This window comes from Haliotis rufescens, unplaced genomic scaffold (genome assembly GCF_023055435.1).
Source record: "Haliotis rufescens isolate VD_foot unplaced genomic scaffold, xgHalRufe1.0.p SCAF_42, whole genome shotgun sequence".
Lineage (NCBI taxonomy): Eukaryota > Metazoa > Mollusca > Gastropoda > Lepetellida > Haliotidae > Haliotis > Haliotis rufescens.
The window spans coordinates 3,267,891-3,290,988 of record NW_025964135.1 but is presented as its reverse complement, the minus strand read 5'-3'; the positions used below and the strand labels follow the sequence as shown (position 1 = coordinate 3,290,988).

The 23,098-nt window shown below is 41.8% G+C and overlaps 1 protein-coding gene across 1 annotated transcript; it reads right to left on the bottom strand.

Annotated features, from left to right (window-relative positions):
* Window positions 1-3,218: 3,218 nt before the first annotated feature.
* Window positions 3,219-22,159, bottom strand: LOC124148171. Its single transcript, XM_048382915.1, has 5 exons — window positions 21,780-22,159; window positions 9,878-9,932; window positions 6,272-6,389; window positions 3,844-4,017; window positions 3,219-3,435 (listed from the first exon to the last, which is right to left on the bottom strand). The coding sequence occupies exons 1-5, from the start codon at window positions 22,108-22,110 to the stop codon at window positions 3,310-3,312; spliced, it is 804 nt and encodes a 267-aa protein (XP_048238872.1). The 5' UTR covers window positions 22,111-22,159; the 3' UTR covers window positions 3,219-3,309.
* Window positions 22,160-23,098: the final 939 nt, after the last annotated feature.

Here is a 23,098-nt window from a genome sequence, read left to right as displayed (position 1 = left end):
GTGTGCAACGCGTTGCACACGGGTCTCACACGCGTGACCAACCCGATGCACACTGGTTGCGTAACGCGTTGCCCATGCGTGTAAGGGGAATGAACTTCTAGGCAGTAGTGTATTATTATATTATATATACATCATTATAAAAGATATTTTTATCCTGCAGATATCATATACGTTTTGTTTTATTCATCATATGAACCAACTTTTGGGTGATATTTTGAGTATATTTTATTGTTCGACACGCAAGTAGACGAATGATAGTAAGTTTTCAAAGGTCGCAGTACGCTGCAGTGTTAGGTAGATACGGACCAAAAATATTTTAAAATAATGAAAGATGGGCAAGTTGAATTTCTTTCTGTGCATAAGAAGTGTTAGTGTAGACTTGCCTTGGGTTCAGCAAATAATCTCTAATGTTTTAACATGGTAGATAAAATACCACTTAAACAGCAAATGACGGCTCAAGTTCACTTGAAAATGGGAACGGAAAAGAAAAAAAACATTAATCTAACACAGCAACTGATAGTCATATTCACACAAGCACTGTTGATTTGTGCGTAGATAAAATACCACTTAAACAGCAAATGACGGCTCAAGTTCACTTGAAAATGGGAACGGAAAAGAAAAAAAACATTAATCTAACACAGCAACTGATAGTCATATTCACACAAGCACTGTTGATTTGTGCGTAATCATTATTTAGTCGGCGGAGAATGCGATTTATTGATCAGCTTCGTACTAACTCATCTGTTTACTCTTTAAAGGCAGACATCGAGTACTGATTCCAAGCGCTGCTTGATCTCAAAACAAGGCTTTCATTATCGTGTTATGTTTAGCGTTATTTCATAATTCTAAACTGGTATTGTAATATTGTCGTGTACAGAAAAGGAATTTCATTTGTGCGTGTGTTGGCCACGTGTTACTTTAGGTCTTGCAGCCTTTGGGTATCGTTCGATTGTTACCTTTAAGACTGTAAGAGATCATCAACGAGTATTAATATGGACTTCATTCTGAGAAACTGATCTGCATGCAAATACCTTATGTAGGGTATATGTACTGTTTTTATCGATTCGTATTTCTGTCGGGATATATGCAACTAAAGTACTGTCGGAAATGCTAAAATACTGCTTTTCTGGCTTCATTTTATAAATACGAGTCATAGTCATACGACTATAAAAGAGCATATATCAAAATAACGCAAATTGCCCTAATCTAGCCTGTCCTAACTAACACTGTGGTTACCCTTAAAATGTACTTTTACAGGTAAAATGATGATCAACTTAGAAATTATTCGTTCATTGTCATGTATGTATCAAATGGGCTATAACCTGAGGTAATCACCTAACACCTGTCCCGAGGTGATGACCTCATACTGTCCCGTGCATTCTCACAGGTGCAAATGTCACTGAGTTGAGGGTTGTCTCAAAATATTGCTGTTATTGTACTTAATTGACATTTTTTTGTTTTGCCGCACTCAGAAATATTCCAGCTATATGACGGCTGTCTGTAAATAATCGAGTCTGAAGCAGACAATCCAGTGATTGACATCATGATCATGATTTTTCAGCACCTTACCCTTAATGTTGTTGTGTTTGTTGTTTTACGCCGCACCAGACAATCTAGTGATTGGCATCATGAGCATCGATCCACGCAGTTCGGATCGATGACATGCATCAACCAAGTCAGCGAGCCTGACCACCCGATCCCGTTAGTCACCTCTTACGACAAGCATAGTCGCCTTTTACGGCAAGCATGGGTTGCTGAAGACCTATTCTACCCCGGATCTTCACTGGTCTAATTGACATGTGCGTTGATGGGGTAGAAATTTAAGGATATGTCCTGCATTATATTTGCTGGGAAATATGATGGAATAGTTAAGAGCTATGAAACGGGATGAGTATTGGGAGGTTGCATTTTTGGAATCCAAAAGTATTTGTTGTTCTACAGATGATTTCTTGAGGTAGCATTTACCTCCGCTGATGGTGGATATGAATCTGTCCTTTTGAATGTTGTGTTATGTCTTGCCACGAAACCTTTACACTTAGCCAAGATGGGCACAACATTGTTGAACTCACAATGTGCCGCTAGCACATATGTCCTGTACTTTACAGGGTTCTTATTCAGCCGAATTTTCTCCATGAGTTGAACGTTCGTTTCATATGGTCTGAAGTCGACAATGTCATATATTCCTGTATGGTCGCCTTCAGACTACTTATGGTTTGGGCGACAGTATCTGATTCCCGGACGTTATATTAACTGGCGTTATCTATGACAATGACACCTCCTATAATATCCTTATGAAAATCACCAGTTTTCTTTTTCGCCTCGGAAACTAGCACACATCCATCACAAAGCCCCATATCATTGGTTGCAGCGTGCGAAACAATGACACGATGACCTTTACCTGATGGTCTATGGGTCCTTTTTGTCCATCTACCGATAGCCACATGTAGTCAGTGGAATGATTCATCAAGGTACGTTATCTGGACGCCCTGATTGTGATAGTTATGAATGGTTCGGAGATAATGTGACCTCATGGACAGGATGGAATATTTTCCCCTGAAAAGTGCTCGGTCATGGCCACACGCAGTGTATCGAAATCCCATCTTTTGGAGGGCAATAGTAAGTGCAGTTAACAATAATTGTTTCTTTAATTCATCCCAAATCCTACTATAAGTCAGGGTTACCTTCTGCTCATTAAGCTTGTACACTATACGCCAAATCACCATGTATCAAAGTTGTCTTAATATCCTTTTACGTCCCAGTTTTGTTTTTGAGACCACCCCTATACCTGTTTTGTTTTATTTATCATAATGTAGACTTGATGGTATGAATTGAAGACCCCATAGCCTGGGCAGTTCGGTAATTCACCCTATCTTAATGAATAAATGTTTTCCCTCTGTGTCTCTCTTAAGTGTAAAGAACTTGTAAACATTTCCCAGTACAGACTCCATTTCGTGTACCATGGTTATGGCTATGCAAGTGTAATGTAACATGCATCATGGGAGCAATGTTAACAAAACAAACGCAGCGTCATTTTGTCATTCTAGAAGATGCGCATCTAGAATTTTCTCAAAATGATTTTTGTGTGTGGATTAGATGTTTTATGAAGACTACATTATTATCATTGTAAACTTGTCGATAGGAATCTTTGTGGCTGAAATACTTCAAACCACAGGTAGGACGGTCGGTAGTTACTCGATATTTCAATAACAACACTCTGAGAAAAATTATCTCCTTTTTTAACAGGCAAAAAGCAGTTTTCTAGCATTTCCGACAGTACTTAGTCCATATACTGACACTTCTCCCGACGAACTACACCAAGCTTATCCTTCTCCGGGTCCTGCTCCCAATAACTCTCACAGCGTCGAACTCGGACCATTCACCAGTAGTAGCAAGGTCAAGGTCAATCCTGATGGCGTCCGCCTTGAAATCGGGTGGCTAAAGAAAAACGGATGACAAATCGATACGAGCAAAGTTGCACATTAAGTAATTTAACGATACGATACAGGAGAAAACACCCCGTATTATTAAGGGCATCGATCCACGCGATCCACGCAATTGGAATACCATGACATGTATCAACCAAGTCAGCGAGCCTGACCACCTGATCGCGTTAGTCACCTTTTAGGACAAGCATAGTCGCCTTTTACGGCATGGGTTTCTGAAGACCTATTCTACCCCGGAATCTTCACGGGTCACAGGCAGCATGATGTTAGATGAGGATGCTGACTATATATGCCCAGATATCAGCTGCCCAATGCAGCGTAAAATTAATGTGACACAATATGGAACTGAAATTAAATAAAAACTAAAACTGTTTATTATAGAAATACAATTCGGACTTACTATGAACGTAGGCACGAAAATCCGACTTTCCTGTATCTTCGACAAAGTGGTAGCACTCCAGATTACCATCCAGTTGGAGTTCGAATCCCGGACTGAGACCGACTCAACGCCACCAGCCCAGAACACCTCATAGATGTGGATCTCCATGATGTAGATGGCCTCGGCTATGCCGAGCTGGAAATAAACAGTGTTAAAACGAGCGGTAGTCAAAGAGACATATTAGGATAAATATAAGAACGATTCACAATACATTTTTCACAAAAAGTACAATTAGCGACAACACCGATGTTTACGGAGTTTGGAACGGAGGCTGGCGTTACCCCCAATACTTTTTCCAAATTTGACCCATCAGTGACCAAAATGATTTCCGATGCAATTGCCTATTTTGACTCTCCCTATGTTCCCGCTTTTTCGTCAGGTGAACAATTGACTTGCCTTTGTATGTGTTTGTGACGGGTGCCACCGGTGGGGCAGAATACTTTCACCTTTCGCGAACGGTATTATCACTAAACTGAGCATGCTGACGGCCAAAAGAAACGTTACCAACGATATTTCTGACCAACAAAATTTATAGCAGCAATAACAATTGTATTGTAGCAATTCATCATTCAGAACAAAAAAATGCAAATTTACTAATTCAACAACAAAGTCCTTGACCTCCAACAGGGACATTTCTTTACAAGGGGTCATTCGTCCAGTATTCGATCAACAACATTGGTTACAACTTTAAGGTGACGACGGCCCAGACCGTTCAATACGGGATATGACCTCCATGAGCGGCAATGCATCTTCGAATGCGGCGTCGAACTGAGTAGACAAGCGTCCTCACATCGACTGCAGGTATCCGACTCCATTCCTCACGTAGGGCAACGATCAACGCTTGTGTCGTGAAGGGAGGATGTTGACGTTTCCGAAGACGACGCCCCAGCTGGTCCCAGAGATGTTCTATGGGTGACAGATCTGGTGATCGAGCTGGTCACGGCAGGACAGTCACGTTGTTAGCGTTGAGGAAGTCTCTTGTACTACGGGCTTTATTCGGGTGTGGCGTTATCTTGTTGGAACACCGTCCGTTGTTGACGCTGGATGAAAGGAAAAAAACACTGGCCGTAAGATATTGTCAATGTAGCGTTGTGCTGTCAGATTGCCTTCGATGATGACAAGTTCCGTCTTCTCGTCCCCACAAATGCCGCCCAGACCATCACACTTCCGACCCCGTAACGTTCCACCTCCTGGACACAACAAGGAGCCGTACGTTCACCACGTCGTCGATAAACTCTCGTCCACCCATCAGGTTTGAAGAGTTGGCACCTGCTCTCGTAACTAGACAGCACCCGCCGCCATTTCCTTTGTTGCCATCCCTGAGTTTGCCTGCACCACGTCAATCTTGCACGTCGATGTTGACGGGTCAAGGTGATGCCCTTGAAAGGGCGATAACCCCGGAGACCATAATGTCGTAGTCGTTTGGTCACTGTTTGTCTGCTGACCGGATGTCCTAAGCTGTTGGCAGCTGAAGACGTCACAGTAAGAAATCTGTTCCTCAGATGAAGTACCCGTAAAAAGCGGTCATCCTGTGGGGTCGTGACCTTTGGTCTGCCACTCCGTGGTCTGTCTGCGGTTCTGCCAGTCTGTCGGAGACGTGCGACCAGTCTGGTAATGGTCATCTTGGAGCAGTTCATGTTAATGGCAACCGTTCTCTGTGTCGCTCCCATCTGCAGCATACCTATGGCTCTCTCCCTCTGGACAGCGGTCAGTCTTGGCATGTTCGTTGGTGTTAATCGATAGGGAACAGATCCGTGCGTAATTTATACCCGGAAATTGCACGATATTTTGGGAATGAATGTTTTAAAAAATTGCTTAAAAACATCAATATCTCCAAAAATCCGCAAAGCACGTGCAAAGAACGACAATGAACATTAAGGCTGTATTCGTGAGATGTGTTCTTTACTGTGTTTTGAACAGGTTGGCATCTTTGTGTCGGAGTGGCAAATACCCTGGAACATTTCACTTGTTTAATCTGACTCGTATGCCACGACACCGAGTAGAGGAATTCTCTTCTAAGTGAGGGATGCGGCCGGTAATGACGCCACTTTCGAAATAGAACTATGGTGGTGAAAAAATCCAGGTTATCCATCATGACCGCATGGACGTAGATACTCAGGAATACTAGTGTTAGGAATTGAAACATTTTTGTCTAACCAAGTTTGAATTACTTGGTTCGGGTTTGTGTCGGACTTTTTTCCATTTTCATTTCTCCGTTTTGGTTTGTGGCGTTTAGGATTTGTCCACTATTTTGGAAATTTTGGGATTTAAGGCACTAACTGTAGTGAGTATGAATGGAGAATGCTTTATTTGTAGCCAATATATATTTTTCTGCAGTTAACACGTTGTACGGTTTTCATTGTTTCATCGGCGAATGACAACGACTTACCTCCACATACTGGTTTGAGTCTCTGGATTTGGGGCACCAGGCTTTCTTCGTGTTGCCATAACTGGGGTAGTAGTCGGGGGGACCTTTCATGCTACTGGCCGGATAGCTATTGAACAAACTGCAACCACCAACTGTATAAATACTCGAAACCGAATGTAAATGTTGATCATATTATCAATATCGACAACAGGAAAATAATAATAATTACGATGTTTGTACATGGTTGATCGGACTGATAAATCTGATCAGACTGTGTGCACACAAGACGCCAGTCTCCAAACAAACCAGGTTTTCAGGCCCATCGTGCCCAGTCATCTAAGGAGCAACAACTCGCTGTGAAGAATTGTGGCGTGCTAGAAGCCAGTGATTCGATCACCATGACAAAAGTGGTAAGTGAATTGGTAGACAGACATTGTAGACTGGCTCGTCGAACTTTCATTGATGACTGACACGTGTACGCTGGACTGACATTGCAGAGTGATTCGGTTAACTGAAATCGTGTCTTGATGCCTAAAGTTTCTGGTGGAGCCTAAATTGTGGGCTCTCGGTGAACTAAAATTTTACACTTCCCGGCTAACAAAAAAAGTAGACGCTCTCCTCATCTGGCTGAACTGAAACAGCCGATGGCCACGATACATCTCCCAGCTTTAAACGTTCGCCAAGCTAGAAAGGGGAACTTGTCTTCTCCGACGTCCGTGTGTCGCGTTTAAGAGCCTTGGCGCTTTCACATGTCGCCACCGCCAGGATTCGCTAGGTCGTATTGTTACTGGGTGGTCAGGTAGAAACTTAATTTCGCTGGTAAGTAAATATTGGGCGATTTTGATCTTGTTCTGACTTACCCAGATGGTTACTGCGCTAAACGTATTGGCTAGGGTGTTATATCCTTTTACTTGTAATCCGCGAATGACCAATTTTCCGGGATGGTCTTTTTTGTCAACTACCTTTTTTTAATTGTGCGTCAAGTTACTCTTTTCGTGAAGTACAGTTTTATTGTTGTGAGTCTAGATACTCTGTAGGTCACGTACCTGTATTTTTGGGAAGCCTATACTTAGGGATAGTGCCCAGATCAGTACCCATTCCTCCCTATCTAACCAAGCTGAGGTTATTTTTGTTGATTAGCTCTGAGGTGTTAATTGGTCGAAACCGACTTAACTGTCTGTCTGTGCGTCTTGTCGATTGTCCTGTCCGGGTGTTGTTTTAGCTGTTGTACAGTTGCTTAGCTAATCAGGTTGTATATTTTTTCATGGGTCATTAATCAGGGATCATTGTCAGTGTCATTTGGTGCCTTGATCCTATAACTTGTACTCTTTAAGTACATTTAACTGGTAATAGTGAGTGAGTGAGTTTGGTTTTACGCCGCTTTTAGCAATATTCAAGCAACATCACGGCGGGGGGCACCAGAAATGGGCTTCACACATTGTACCCATGTCGGGAATCGAACTCATGTCTTCGGCGTGACGAGCGAACGCTTTAACCACTAGGCTACCCGACCGTCCCCAACTGGTAATAATAAAACTGTGACCCTGTGCGATGTTTACTAGTATTACTTTATATTATGTAATGTCACCATGGTCTCTGGAGCACAGCTTCGTGACAATCAGAAAAAACAACCTCACTCACTCACACAAAAGAGTTGAGGTGGAACGGGGATAACGTCGCGTCACGATCACAGAATTTACATGGGCATGCACACATGTGTGTTGTGTGTGTGAGTTCGTGTGTGTGAGTTTGTGTGTGGTTTGGGTGGCTGATTGTAGTAGTCCGGACTAATGCCAATTTTATGGTGCTATCCCACTGAGATACCATACCGCAGTTAAGCATTGATACCCCCTTCAGAGATGCATATTGGCCCCGAGCCTTGTTTTAGCCCCTTAATGCCAACACATATCGTCATGTATCATAGGACCCGTGACGATCCGGGGTAGAATAGGTCTTCAGCAACCCATGCTTGTCTCCCTGTGAAGTTCCGGGGTAGAATAGGTCTTCAGCGACCTGTGCTTGTCTCCCAGTGAAGATCCGGGGTAGAATAGGTCTTCAGCAACCTGTGCTTGTCTCCCAGTGAAGATCCGGGGTAGAATAGGTCTTCAGCAACCTGTGCTTGTCTCCCCGTGAAGATCCGGGGTAGAATAGGTCTTCAGCAATCCATGCTTGTCTCCCCGTGAAGATCCGGGGTAGAATAGGTCTTCAGCAACCCATGCTTGCCGTAATAAGGCGACTGTGCGTGTCGTAAGAGGCGACTTACGGGATCGGGTGGTCAGGCTCGCTGACTTGGTTGATGGTTGACACACACACACGCACGCACGCACGCACGCACGCACGCACGCACGCACGCACACACACACACACACACACACACACTCGCTGACTTGGTTGATGCATGTCATCGTATCCCAATTCCGTGGATCGATGCTCATGTCGTCAATCACTGGATTGTCTGGTCTAGACTCGTTTATTTACAGACAGCCGTCATATAGCTGGAATATTGCGGCGTTAAACAACAAACAAACAACAAACAACAATTAGGGAATTGAACCATCAATTTTCCCATTACCGGGCAGACTCTTCCATTAGGCAGCGGAGGAGGTTTCAGCAGAAGAAGCGCCTTTCATTTTAATAAGCTGAAGTGACATCAGTTGCAGTTCATTTAGGTCCAGTGTAACAGTGTCACGCACGTGTCACATCTCGTTGCTTGAGTGGAATATTTCTTCAGATGAACTCACTTGACATTCACGCAGTCAGCTATGGCCAATTATATTTATTCCCAAGGGACAATAGTGTATGTTGTTTCACATTAATTCTGGCAATAACTTGTACTTAAACTGGGGGCCAAAAAAAAGTATCCCCATTATTTTGTTTCAATTTAACAGAAAATAGGAAGAACTGCTCTTAAATTTAATTATGTCCATTTGACTGTCACTAAATTATTATTCCTGCAACTCTTTGTAACGCCTAATCTCTGGCTGAGTAATTTTGTGTAAATATGAATTGCATTTTGCAATTACATGACCTCTATACCATTTTTGAAATTTTGTACCGCTAAAAAGCAATTATTTTTATTTTCAAAGATGTCTAAGATAACCATCAGCAGTTGTGTATCATGCGAACTCGTTAATTGTTTCTAATTCAAATTTTATTTTTAAAAATACAGCCATATAATAATTGTCTTTAATTGCTGACTAAGCGGCAGTACTGTTCATACTATACTATATCGCTAACTGAAGATACTTTCAATTGAAAATCAAACATATGATCAAATCAACTGAGAGGTAAGGTTTCTTCTGATTCTGAGGTTAGTCTGGTGCTTGGCATTTAGGGGCTAAAATAAGGAGCTGGTCGGCTCGGAGTCAGTCTACTGTATTCATGTTAAATTGCGGCATGGTATCTCAGTGTGCGAGCACTATAAAATGGACATTAGTTCGGACTAGCAAGAGCACACACACACACACACACCCACACCCACACCCACACACACACACACACACACACACACACACACAGGGCTCTAATATAGACAATTCTTCTGGCAAGCGCTGCGATCTGGCCTTGACGAATGCCATGCGATAATGTACAATTATTGACAAAACATGAACATAGATCTGTACGTACAAGCTGTAATGTGATGATTCTTTAATGATCGTAGCTATCCAAGTGTCCACAGCATCTGAAACAAGAACTGCCTATTAATATACCTCAGCATGGTAAGGAAGAGAATATATGGAGGTCAACTTCTTTATTATGAGGAACACAACGTTTCGGAGTATATGCTTACTCCTTCATCATTCACCTGATGAAGGAGTAAGCATATACTCCGAAACGTTGTGTTTCACATAATAAAGAAGTTGAGATCCATATATTCTCTTCCTTATGTGAATCACTTCTAAGTTTCAAAGACCTCATGATCAGCATGGTACTTCTTGATTACGAAGAGTTCTATTTCGCAATCGTCACATCATGACGTCTTATTTATGCAAGTAATAAATATGTTATATATATTACTCTTAAGAAGTTAAAGGACACCCGATTATTTCATATCACCATAGTCAAACAGCAATTTACGTGACGCACAGAATCGCTCCCAGTACTGACAAATGTTGAGATTGGACGCAGAACCGTATACACTGCGTCCCGAGGGCCGCAAAATAATATTCATTTTACCAACAGCGCATCACGACCTGTCATGGGCGTCTGTCATTCCATCTACCAATCATGACAACTGTCCACATGATCATTGATTCATTCCAGATTCTAAAGTAATTATCTAAATGTACAGTACACAACACCATTTCATTATCTTACAGGAACAAGACCGCCTTCGTGGTCCTGTGGTAGAGCGTTCGCCTGGAAGGTCCGGGGTTCGATCTCCGGCCGCGTCATACAAAAAGACGTTAAAAGATTGTACTTGTTGTTACCCTGTCTGGCGCTCGACATTAATGGGCTAAAACAAGGACTGGTCGGCTCGGAGTCAGTATACTGTGTCTGAGTGGGGTATTCATGCGGCATGGTATCCCCGTGAGCTAGCACTATAAATCGGCATCAGTCCGGGCTAGTACAACCAGCCACACACACATACACGTGCATGCACGTCGCTATATAAGTGCAGTAATCTTGGACGGGACGTTAAACCCAATTTCACCTCACCTCCCCTCTTACAGGAACCTCATATTGCCTGCAAGGACCCTTAACATTCAATTTGAACGATAGTGATATGAAACTTAAGAATCCTGTATTCTTTAAGTTATTTTGAGTAGTTTATATAAAGGTTTGTAAACATAACTACAACGTCATTCGTCATCTGTTTGGTCGGTGAACGTGAATGTTGGTTTACGCCGCAGTCTCTAATATTCCAGTTACCACGGCGGTCAGTACAAATCCGGGCTGGTCAAGGACAACAGTGACCGTGAGTTTAAGAAATGATTCATCAGGGACGGTGGAGACACTCCCATCCAGATCAGGGCCAACTTGCACACAGCGATCTTATCACTACAACTATTGTAAGCCTATGTTAAAGTATGGGAGTTACGATCATCTTAACGCTAAGATCACTTTGTGCAAGTGGCCCAGATCTTTACCATTTCCTATGAAACTGAATTATTGTATGTTCATACCATCATACTTTACAATATGTTTTGGTATGTTTATTCTATTTAAACATGTACTGTGTATCGCTGTGAGTGGTTCAAGTCTAGTGATGTTAAGAACATAACCAAATCTACCTCGGCTATGAAAACGAACATGGGGCTTGAGGTATTCATTCTCACCTGGATCCCGACAGTCATTTAGTAAGAACGTTCTTTTGCATATTTCTTATCACACATTGTATTAATTGAAGGGCACTCTTGAAGAGCAGCCTCCCCTTGGTGAGTGCTGGGTAACGCTAATAGCTCTTCCCCCGTGTGGACCCGGGGTAGAATTTGTCCACAGCACCCAATTGCTGGTTGTAAAAGGCGACTGAATTGGGCAACCTGTTTGCCGTGGGTTGCGCCCCTGTGTCGGCGGAGGACGGGAGTCTGGTGGTTGAGGGCACTGGTTCCAGGAATAGCGTTCCTTTGCCCAATACACCACTTCGACCCTGACTTCTCCTAGACGGGTGGTAGAATGGGCCCGGTTCTATCAATCGGCTGGTCACGCCAAGCGTTGAGCACATATTGTGTTTGAACTGATTTGACTTTTTTACTTTCGGACCTGGCCCAATTATATATGTATCAAATCTTGATTTTTGATTGTTAATTATTTCATTTGCCTAGAGTCGTATGCCCAGAAGGCGGTGACACATGGGCCAATCTGGTGGATTTATTAATTTTGTTGTTGATCTGCTTGAGTATACCGTCCCAGTATCCTTGGTGCTGCCAGTCGGAAATCCACTGGCTAACAGCATTGTCCTTGTGACACTCCGTGGCGGGTGGGGAGCTGGGACGGTGAACTATTTACAACTTCACCATGGCTCAACTATATGGCTTATTTAAAATCTTGCCCTGTGTTGAAACGCGAATCCCAAATCCCGAGAGTCAAGGCTGAACAAAATGTCTCATACCACTAAGATAAGAAGAGGGTTGCAGGTCTTATTGCAACCACTTCTACCCTTTCATACTCTGCTGAAGTCTCTCGTCCAGCTGTAACCACTGTCCCTATTGATGCCAGACTGATCTGAAACGGGTCAAGTCTGTTAAGCCAATTCCAACTGCTTCACTACCTAAACCTACTGTGACACTTTCCTCTGTGACACCTCCCAAACCAAAACCTTAAACAATGTCGAGTCTCAGACTCCAAAGCCAGTAACTGAAGCAGAACCAGAAATTGTTCATCTTACAAAGAGATGAAAAAGATTATCAAAACAAAAGCAGCAAAAAAAGCAGCTGCAGACATACACTTCCACCAAAGGCCACCTCCACTTAAGAGGTTCCCTCAGAGTTCCCATAGAGGTCCATAACTCCTTTGGTCCTCTTGACGTGGAGGTAACTCCATCTCCACATGAGACAAATTGGAGTATGTTACTGAAAGATTTGATTATTTCAGATTGCGATCTAAGTTTTAAGACTTGACAGGGAAGGGAGGTAACTCCGAAGTTGGAACGGTGGTTCGAGGTGACCGGTGTGCTTCGTGGGGTTACATGTTTTCGTTAGTTTTACCTAAGAAGCACTTCAGTTCACTGTGGGTAATATTACTATTATTATTAGGATATTACATTCAAGGTAAAGCTTTCAGTATCTTGCACATTTAATGATATTTGAATATCTAGACTGAGTGGAAACATTTTATTTGTTTTAGCTTGAACCGACGACTAATCATGGAATACAATGTACACGTGTAGAACACTGCGGTGTAAACAAAAATGTGAAGAGGAAGTACAAATATCTAGTACAAGAATCAATGCCCTTTTGTTGTGCCTACAAAAGTTCAAGAAAATTTATGAAGGATAGAAAAATTCCGCAACATAAGCAAATATTTTGTCAATACGTCAGAGATTGACTCCAATAAGCCAAGTATGCAGGGGAGTGAATTGAACAATGGTGAATATGAGTCAGAACCACAGTTCGGCAGACAGCGTGGTGGTATAGTGGCAGTATATACCAGAAAAGAAAATCAGATCAGAGACATTTAAGAAGTGAAACAGATATCACTGTGATTGATAGTGAAATGGACTATTTGAAAGATATTCTACACAAATTGCATGAGAAAACAATTGAGAGACAGGAACTTGTAAAAGATAATCCAGAGGAGATTCATGAGTTGGAGTCTTATTATTTGAAGATTAAAGACAGGTTTGATCTGTTTCATTCAGATGTGTTGATGTGGAAGGCTGGGAGAAAAAGAGACATTAACATGAAAGATGACATGAACATAAGACATATATCAGTGAATCCAGATGATTCTGTTAGTCAGATTTCTGCAGCAAGTCAACAAACTGTAAAAACATTGAGGGCTAAAGTTGCTGCTAAGAAGGCAGCGCTGCGTGTTCCTGCTGAAGCATTAAAGAAGACTCAAGAGCTAAAACGGCGTCAGATAGAGCTTGATCATGAGGAATAACAAGAATCACTCAAACTAGAGACAGATATTGCAGTGGTAGAAGCAGGAGAACTTGTGTATGTGGAATCATTGGGTGGAGGTACTTTATCAGCCAATAAATTTATTGAGTTATCTCGTCAGATAAAGCAGGAATCTCAGCATAAACCTGAAAGGACTGATACTTTGCAACAGACAGTTGAACATTGTAATCACCACCTGAATCCAAATGATAATAAGGCTTCAAGTGAGAAGATGGATCAAGAAAGATTGAGGCACGCAGCATTACTTAATGTTATTCATGAACAAGAACAGCAGATAAGAGCTCTCCAACAGCACCAAACCAGTGTTTGGACTCAACCAGAATTTCTACCGAAGCCTTATACTGCCGTTGGTCAGGATAATTTGGATCATGTTGAGAAGCGAGGTGCGTCTGATAGTCATGATAGTGGTGAGCAATTCCTGTCAATGCAGAGGCAGATGCTCAACATTCTTCAGTTGCCTAAAACAGAACTAATGACATTTGATGGAGATCCATTAAAATACTGGATGTTTGTACGTTCATTTGAGAATAGTTTTGGTGATTCATGTGTCAACAACAGTGTCAAGTTAAATCGTCTGCTACAGAATTGCACTGGGAAGGCCTTGACTGTCATTAAATGTTGCGCAGTTATGGAACCTGGAGTTGGGTATTCCGAAGCAAGGAGACTGCTGTGTGAGCGCTTTGGAAATCAGTTTGTCATCTCAAAGGCCTGGATACAGAAGGTTACTGAGAGACCCTGTTTGAGATTTGGAGATGGTGCAGAACTGTGACGATATGCAGACAATGTACGGAGTTGTGTCGTGACTTTGACAACAATGGGACGCCTCAACGAAATTGATAATCAAATGTGAATGGGAAAGATAGTGGAAAAGTTACCACCCTTTCTTCAAGGAAGATGGCGGAAAGAAGCTGTTAGTGTTCTGAAGGCTACTGGATATTACCCTGATATTACACACCTGGCTGGATTCATAGAAACTGCTGCAGAGGAAGCGAATGACCCAGTTTTTGGAACTATCAATATTTCAAGAGATGACAAAATGAAAACAAAGAAGAATTCAATGGGGAAGTTTGCTTCTAACTTATATATTCCAACCAAAGCTTGTTACAGAGGAAGAGGAGTGTGTTAGTGAGAAGCATTTGTGCCATAACTGTTTTTCCAATCAACATATGTCGTACAATTGTTTACAGCCAAGCAAATGTGGTGTAGATGGATGTACACGCAAGCATTCGAGACTGTTGCACTTCAGCGGAAGCCGATGGACTGGGGCTGATGAGGCTAAAAAGAAAACTCAAGAAATCTCTACGCAAACAACAGTCCAGTCTCTCCACAATTCAGTTAGTGAAGTTAATGGGGCCGGCATGAGCAGGATAGCTCTTCCCATTGTGCCAGTTGTGATTCAAGGCAGTGAGAGTAAGTGCATCAGAACATACGCCTTACTTGACCCTGGAAGCGCAAACACATTCTGTACACAGGAACTGGTTAAACAGCTTGGTCTACAGGGTAGTAAAACAACTTTGTCACTGACAACACTCACTAGTTATAACTCCAAATCTGACACAGGTATGGTAACTCTGAATGTTGCTGACCTGAGTGTGATGCACTGCATTAAGTCGCATCATGTATTTCAGTTTATGGAAACAGTGTGGCATCTCAAAGTGATTTAGACAAATGGCCTCATTTGAAAGATATTAATCTGTCTGAACTGGAAGGGGCTAAGGTTGATCTTCTAATCGGACAAGACAATCCGTCGGCACTGGCAGCAATTGGCATTCGTAGAGGAGCGTCTGATGAACCTTACGCTGCAAGAACGGTGTTAGGCTGGGTTGTGAATGGACCATTGGAGAATGGCAGCCATGGAGCAGTGACATCTCATTATTTACAAGCAGTGCAGAATGATTGTGAGTTACAGTCTTTAGTTGAGAAGTTCTGGAAAGTGGATTCATGTGGTATGGATAGTGAAGTTACTATGTCTGTGAATGACAAGAGAGCTATCAACATGTCGGACCAAAGTGTAGAAATTGACAATGAACATTATAAAATGGACATTCCATTCAAGTCTGATAATCCAGAATTGCCAAACAATTATGCCATTGCAGAAGCAGGATTGGAATCTTTGTACAAGAGACAAGGACCAGAACTTGTATGAAAGATATCAATGGGGGGATTACAGAGTTATTGGAGAAGGGATATGCAGAAAAGGTGACCGATGATGAAATCATTGCAGGAGGTAGGCCAGTTTGGTGCATTCCACACCATGCAGTAGTTACGCCACAAAAGCCTGACAAGCTACGTATTGTGTTTGATTGTTCAGCACAGTGTGAAGGTACAAGTTTAAACACTGACGGGTTAGAGGGACTAGATCTTACCAGAAACTTATTGGTGTACTTCTGAGATTTCGTCAATATAGAGTGGCCTTATATGGAGACATAGAGGCTATGTTTCACCAAGTGAAGGTGAGTGAGAAGCATAAGGATACACTGAGATTTTTATGGTGGCCCAATATGGACAGAACTAGACCTCCTAAAGTGTATCGAATGACTGTGCATCTATTCGGTGGGGTATGGAGCCCTAGTTGTGCTTCGTATGCAGTTAGGCGTACAGCAGAAAATAATGCTGATGACGTTGATCAGGAAACATTTCAAACAGTGCTTGAAAACTTGTATGTAGATGACTGTTTAAAGTCCGTCCCAACAGAAGTCAAAGCCATTCACCTCATTAAGCAACTATGTGAGCTACTAGCAAAGGGAGGCTTCAGGATGACAAAGTGGGTCAGCAACAACAGAACAGTGTTAAATTCAATTCCGTGTGAAGAGAGGGCAAAAGAAATAAAGAACATTGACCTAACTAATGACCTTCTACCACAAGGGCGAGCTCTTGGAGTTAAGTGGAGCACAGAAAATTACACGCTTGGGTTTCGAATCACCTGTAAATCAAAACCAGCCACCAAGAGAGGATTAATAAGCATAATTAGTTCAGTTTATGATCCTTTGGGGTTTATCTGCCCAGTTATTCTAAAGGCAAAGATTATTTTTAAAAGTGAATGCCGACTACACAAAGGATGGGATGAGCCATTGGACAATGCCCGAAAATGGTTGGCTGGAACAAATGCCAATGATTGAGACTTTCTAGGCTGACCGATGTTTGATACCCTTAGAGTTTGAAAACTTGAAATGTGATTTGCATCACGTTGCAGATGCATCATTGGTTGGATATGGCACAGTGTCCTATCTGCGGATAGTCAACAATGGAGGACACGTCCATTGTGCTTTTGTGATGGGAAAGTCGAGACTTGCACCTTTGAAGCAACTTACAGTTCCTCGACTGGAATTATTAGCTGCTGTCATGGCAGTTAGAATTGATCAACTGTTTGCGCAGAGAACTGAGATTGGAAATTGATAAGTCCATGTTCTGGTCATGATGACAGATATATGACCGTATTGCATTACATCAAGAATGAATCCCTGCGTTACAAGGCCTTTGTGGCAAATAGAGTGAGTGCTATTCATTCAGGATCTTCACAGGACAGTTGGCGATATATTGGATCAGATATAAATCCACCTGATGATGCATCCCGAGGTTTAGATGCCAATGAGGTCCTACATCATGATCGATGGATTCAAGGTCCTAGTTTCTTGTGGCAAGAGGAGCACAGATGGCCAGTGATGCCAGAAATATTACAGGTATCTGAGAGTTCTTTAGAAACAAAGACGGCAGTAGAATGTTTTGTACAACTACATACCTCTGTGTGTGTAATGGACAGATTACTGGAGAGATTCTCATCATGGCTGAAACTGAAGAAAGCCACGGCATGGCTTTTACGATTCAAACAGTGGTTGCTTCAAAGAACGAAGGGAACAAAATTTGATTCAAATGTTTCTCCGCGTCATCTGACAGTTGAGCTTCTGAAGTATTTGCAGAGATGTCATTTGCATGAGGAAATAGCTATATATATATATATAGATATAGATATAGATATAGATATAGATCGTCTGAGAAGAAGGGAACGAGTGAAGAAATCAAGTACACTCTACAATCTTGAGCCTGTTGATGTCATGTGTGTTGGGGGTCGTTTGAGTAACGCACCTATTCAAGAAGAGTCTAAACATCCTATGATCATTCCGAAGAATCATCATGCTGGAAATCTGATATCATCTCACTGCAATGAGATCCTTGGACATTCAGGTCGAGAACATGTTTTATCTCACATGCGGCAGAAGTTGTGGCTTATCAACGCACGAACCACAATAAATAGGATTTTGGGGGAAGTGTGTCCATTGTCGGAGACATCAAGGCATCCAGAGTTCACAGCGAAAGGCAAGTTTACCAAAGGAAAGGGTTACTCCTCATAACCCGCCATTCACTTATGTTGGGGTTGATTGTTTTGGCCCGTTCCTTGTAAAAAGGGGCAGAAGTTTGGTAAAACGATACGGATGCTTGTTCACGTGCCTAACAGTGAGAGCAATACACATAGTAAAACTTGACTCTATGGATACAAATTCCTTCATAAATGCATTGACAAGATTCGAGGCACGTCGGGGAAAACCAGAGATTATTAGATCCAACAACGGGACAAACTTCAAGGGGGCACATCAAGAGCTTAGACAAGCTATTCAGGAGTTGGATCAGACAAAGATCTACAACTCTATGCTGGAAAGGGACATACATCTTTAATCCACCCACTGCCTCACGTATGGGAGGTATGTGGGAAAGACAAATTAGGACAGTTCGCAAGGTTTTGTCTGCTCTGCTTAACAAACAGAATGGCCTCAGTGATGAAGGTCTCAACACATTGTTTTGTGAAGCTGAATCTATAGTCAATAGCCGACCAATCACTGTTGTGTCAGATAATGTGAATGATTGTGAACACCGAATCACCTACTGCTACTTTGATCAAACATTTCAATACCACCAGGTAACTTTCGAATGGAAGATGTTTATGGTAGAATGTGGAGACATGTACAGTTTCTCTCAGATTGATTTTGGAAACGATGCATAAAAGAGTATCTACCATGCTTACAGTTACGGCAGAAGTGGTTAAAGCCTTGTGAGAACATGAGTGTCGGTGACATTGTGTTAGTGATGGAAGAAAACACACCTCGGAAGATGTGGCCTTTGTCTCGGGTCACCAGGACATTTCCTGGAAAGGACGGGTTTGTGAGATCTGTGGAAGTGAAATTGAGGGGCTCACTGCTGTTAAGACCCATTCACAAGCCGTGTGTGTTGGATCATGTGGAATGAAATACACCAGATACCAAGTGTATTGCACTTTGACAATGAGACAGCGAAGACATTCAGATAATAGTTCAATCTTCATTGCTGAGGTAAAAACAGCTTTGATCCATACTAAACAACACAATCAATGTAAAACGTTCATCATCTTCTTAAATTATGCAGGCATAACAAGACTCCGAAGACGATAAAGCAGCTCGTCACAAATCTTATCTCAACGACTGATTCCGTACAGTGATTTCTAACCACCTATCAAGAATTATACTCGGGATCTCATGCAAAAAATGTGGGACACCCAGGTAGGAATAAAAAAAACCCCTTCATATAAACTAAAACCTACAATCGGTCATACCAACTTGGGTTGTCAGTCAAGACATGATGAGGTCATTTTACGACTATGTCGTATTGGCCACAGTCGGTTTACCCACGAATATCTGCTTGAGACTGATGAAGACGAACCTCTTAAGTCTATCCCTTGTGATGAAAGTTTCACCGTCAAGCATATATTGTTTGACTGTGTGGTCTTTGCAACTGCAAGGGATTCACACAATCAAACAGTAAATCTGAAGGATCTCTTTGCCCGTGTAAGTGGGCATCTCACCGTCAGTTACTTAAAAGAAATTGGTCATTGTTATAAATTTTGAATATGTATGTGAATAATTAATTGTTTGTTTTTAAATTTGGTGTGATGCTTTTATCAACAAAGATTGCCGAAGGCTCTGTCCGGGAGGTTAAAATACAGTAAAGTACGTTTATAACGAACACGTTCATAACGAACTGATGGATATAACGAACCTACTTTTTTGTCCCGACTATTTGCTGTCGTTATGCTGTATATATGCTTATAAAGAACTACGGTTATAACGAACTAAACTTAGTGGTCCCTTTGAGTTCGTTATAACCGTAGTTTACTGTACCGTAAAATAATTGTCCCCCTGTGTGACACGTAATTCCTGTCATAATCAATGTAACTATTATCATCCAACAAGACCCAAATCACCCACTTAGCTGAGCAACTTGACAGACTGCAAATATTGACACGCATGTGTTGTTTTCGGGAATCAAGATAACCAGTAAACTATTGTTATAACGTAACGTAACGGTTTAGTTCGTAATAACCGTAGTTCGTTATAAGCATATATACAGCATTTATACAACAAATGTTCGCGACTAAAAAAAGTTATAACAGTCAGTTCGTTATAAGCGTGTACGTTATTAACATACTTTACTATACTTTAAAACAAACATTGAATGAAAATGGTATATCTTCAGACCAGGCAAACACAAGTACACTTAAAGTCTCCCCAGCTTAAGAGTGGGTGGGTGAGTGAGTTTAACGCTGCTTTTAACAGTATTCCAGTCATATCACGGCGTGTCAGCTTAATGTGGGAGGAAAACCTGAAGTCATGCAGGTCTGAGACGTTTACCATTTCATGATCAGTGGAACCAACGAGCACGAGTATGGTGTTGACACAACAAGAAACATTATCGGGGCGAACCGGGATTGGAACTAACGATCATAGGTTTTTTCCTAAGGGACCACAGATTAAGAAAGGAGAGTCATGTGCTTCAAAACAAATACTGTGTATACTGTGTCTGTATGCTTCCATTGCGTACCGTGGGCCTGCCTTTGGGTATTACTGAAACGGGGTGAGGTGAGGTGAAATGGGGTTTAACGTCGCGTCCAAGATTATTGCACTTATATAGCGACGTGCATGCACGTGTATGTATATGTGAGGCTGCTTGTACTAGTCCGGGCTAATGCCGATTTATAGTGCTAGCTCACTAAGATACCATGCCGCAGTTTAACATGAATACCCCACTCAGACACAGTATACTGACTCCGAGCCGACCAGTCCTTGTTTTAGCCCCTTAATGCCGAGCGCCAGACAGGGTTAAGACAAGTACCATCTTTTAACGTCTTTTGGTATGACGCGGCCGGGGATCGAACCCCGGACCTTCCGCTCTCCGGGCGGACGCTCTACCACTAGACCACGGAGGCGGTCTTACTGAAACGAACGTATCTATATTTGTGATCAACCATGAGATAAGGGACCTATGGGTGAAAAATCACATTTTGATTTCTTAATATATTTTACAAATACAGCATCTTAGAACCATAAAAATACGAGTCAAAAGCTATAATTTATATTTATTATTGAGATGCATGGCATCAACATTTTGGACTCATTTTCTGCAAAGTTCCATTTTCAGATTTATAACTGTTTATTTAATGGCTGCAGTTTTTAAATATAATTTTGCTTAATTGATGGTAGGCATGTATGCTGAAATGTTTTGAAATGGCTTTATTATATTACGAACTAACGAAAGAGAAATAGGAAATGTTTGTTCAGCCTGCACACATGGCATTTTTTACAGTAAGTTGATATCAAACGTCTTTCTGTATGACGTCATGGCACAATTATATCCTACCTTCCATAAGGTCCCTTTTCTCCCGATGGGTCGTATTTTTATCAAGTAACAGTGTACCACTACATTATTGAGTGAGTGAGTTTAGTTTTACGCCGCTTTTAGCAATATTCCAGCAATAAATCAGCGGGGGAACCCAGAAATGGATTTCACACATTGTACCCATGTCGGGAATCGAACCCGAGTCTTTGGCATGAAGAGCGAACGCTTTAACCACTAGGCTACCCAACCGCCCTTTACACTAATACAGTGTCTAGGCCTCAGAGTGTGCATACAACATAACGTGTCTATTTTGTGCCGTTTACCTGCAGGGAGGGTGGTCTTCCCCATGGCCACAGCTCCCGGAGCGTCAACTAGCGTCAACGACGACAACGGCAAATTGTGGCAAGTACACCGCTGGTCAGTTTTGTCGTAAACGATGGCAACTTTGGTTCCGCTGAAGATACAGAACGAAATACATGCCAATTTTCCACTGACAGTTTGGGAGACTTTCACGGCTCCGCTGAACTTCTTGTTACTGTAAGATGAGGATGGGGTCCAGTTTAGATCTTCCAGGCACGTTCCAGTAGATCCGTGTACCACCATAGTCATCATCAGCCCGACTATTGTACTATACATATGCATATCCATTTTCATGTCCACATCACGCACAGAAATATTACAAAGACAGATGCTGCTGTCTCATCTCGGCAACCGCACAGACGCAACTGAAGTAATATGTAATTTCTATGCTTCTCATCGATCTGAAAGGTCTTGTATTGATCAGCAAGTAAGGTTTTAAGTGTACAACCCTTCGCGTACACAGTAAGGACTATATGACTACATTTCACTGATAAACAAAAATCATGGACTTGACAAACTCAAGTTAAATGTGGCAATAATAAATCAGCATGTATAGGATAAATCACGCCTCCTCGGTTTTGGTTGAAAATGTAAAACCACGAGCTCAAGGTTTTACATTTTCAAGCAAACCCAAGGAGGCGTGTTTTGTTCAACTTACGAACCGTCCAAATGCAGGAAATACCAGAAACAATAAGAATACATCGAGACACCTTAGAGTGAAACAATTTAGTATGTCGCCGTATAAAAGGAATTCGATCAAACCATGAGAGAGAAAAAAACACGTGCAGCATGGACCAGCCGGAGTCATGACATATAAAACTTAACACGTTTTCATCACTTTCCCGGTGGTTCAGTGGGAAAACGGTGGGTTACAACTTAAGTTATATTCTCGACACGTCTATATTAATTAAAAAGTTTTCAATACTTAAACATTCATTTATTACAATTCTATACATGGATCGTTTAGAAGATGTATCTCTCGCAGCTGTCCAGGATTGCGACTGGATATCATTTAGATTTATCTTTAACTATATTTTAAGATAACCTGTACTTTGAAAAGTTTGTGACATGGTCTTGACAGAAGTTTTGATCTACTTAAGCCCTTAGCCTGTAAAAAAGATCCGCATCGTGCGAGACTCACCACCAATTAGCCAATTAGCTTGTTAATATCGTGATCTGTTTTAATTAATTGTATGTTTGAATCTTATGCTTTGTTTATTTTTACTTTCATGTATAATGGATTTCTGTATACTTCGTTTGTATCATAAAACGGTATGCATTC

What these genes read in the sequence shown, in the direction of transcription:
- LOC124148171 (XM_048382915.1), bottom strand. Translation starts at nt 22,110, where the DNA reads ATGAAAATGGATATGCATATGTATAGTACAATAGTCGGGCTGATGATG. An exon ending in GAAGACCACCCTCCCTGCAG is followed by an intron (nt 9,933 to 21,779) that starts GTAAACGGCACA and finishes TTCTTGTTTCAG; the next exon opens with ATGCTGTGGACACTTGGATA. An exon ending in GAATCATCACATTACAGCTT is followed by an intron (nt 6,390 to 9,877) that starts GTACGTACAGAT and finishes TGGTGGTTGCAG; the next exon opens with TTTGTTCAATAGCTATCCGG.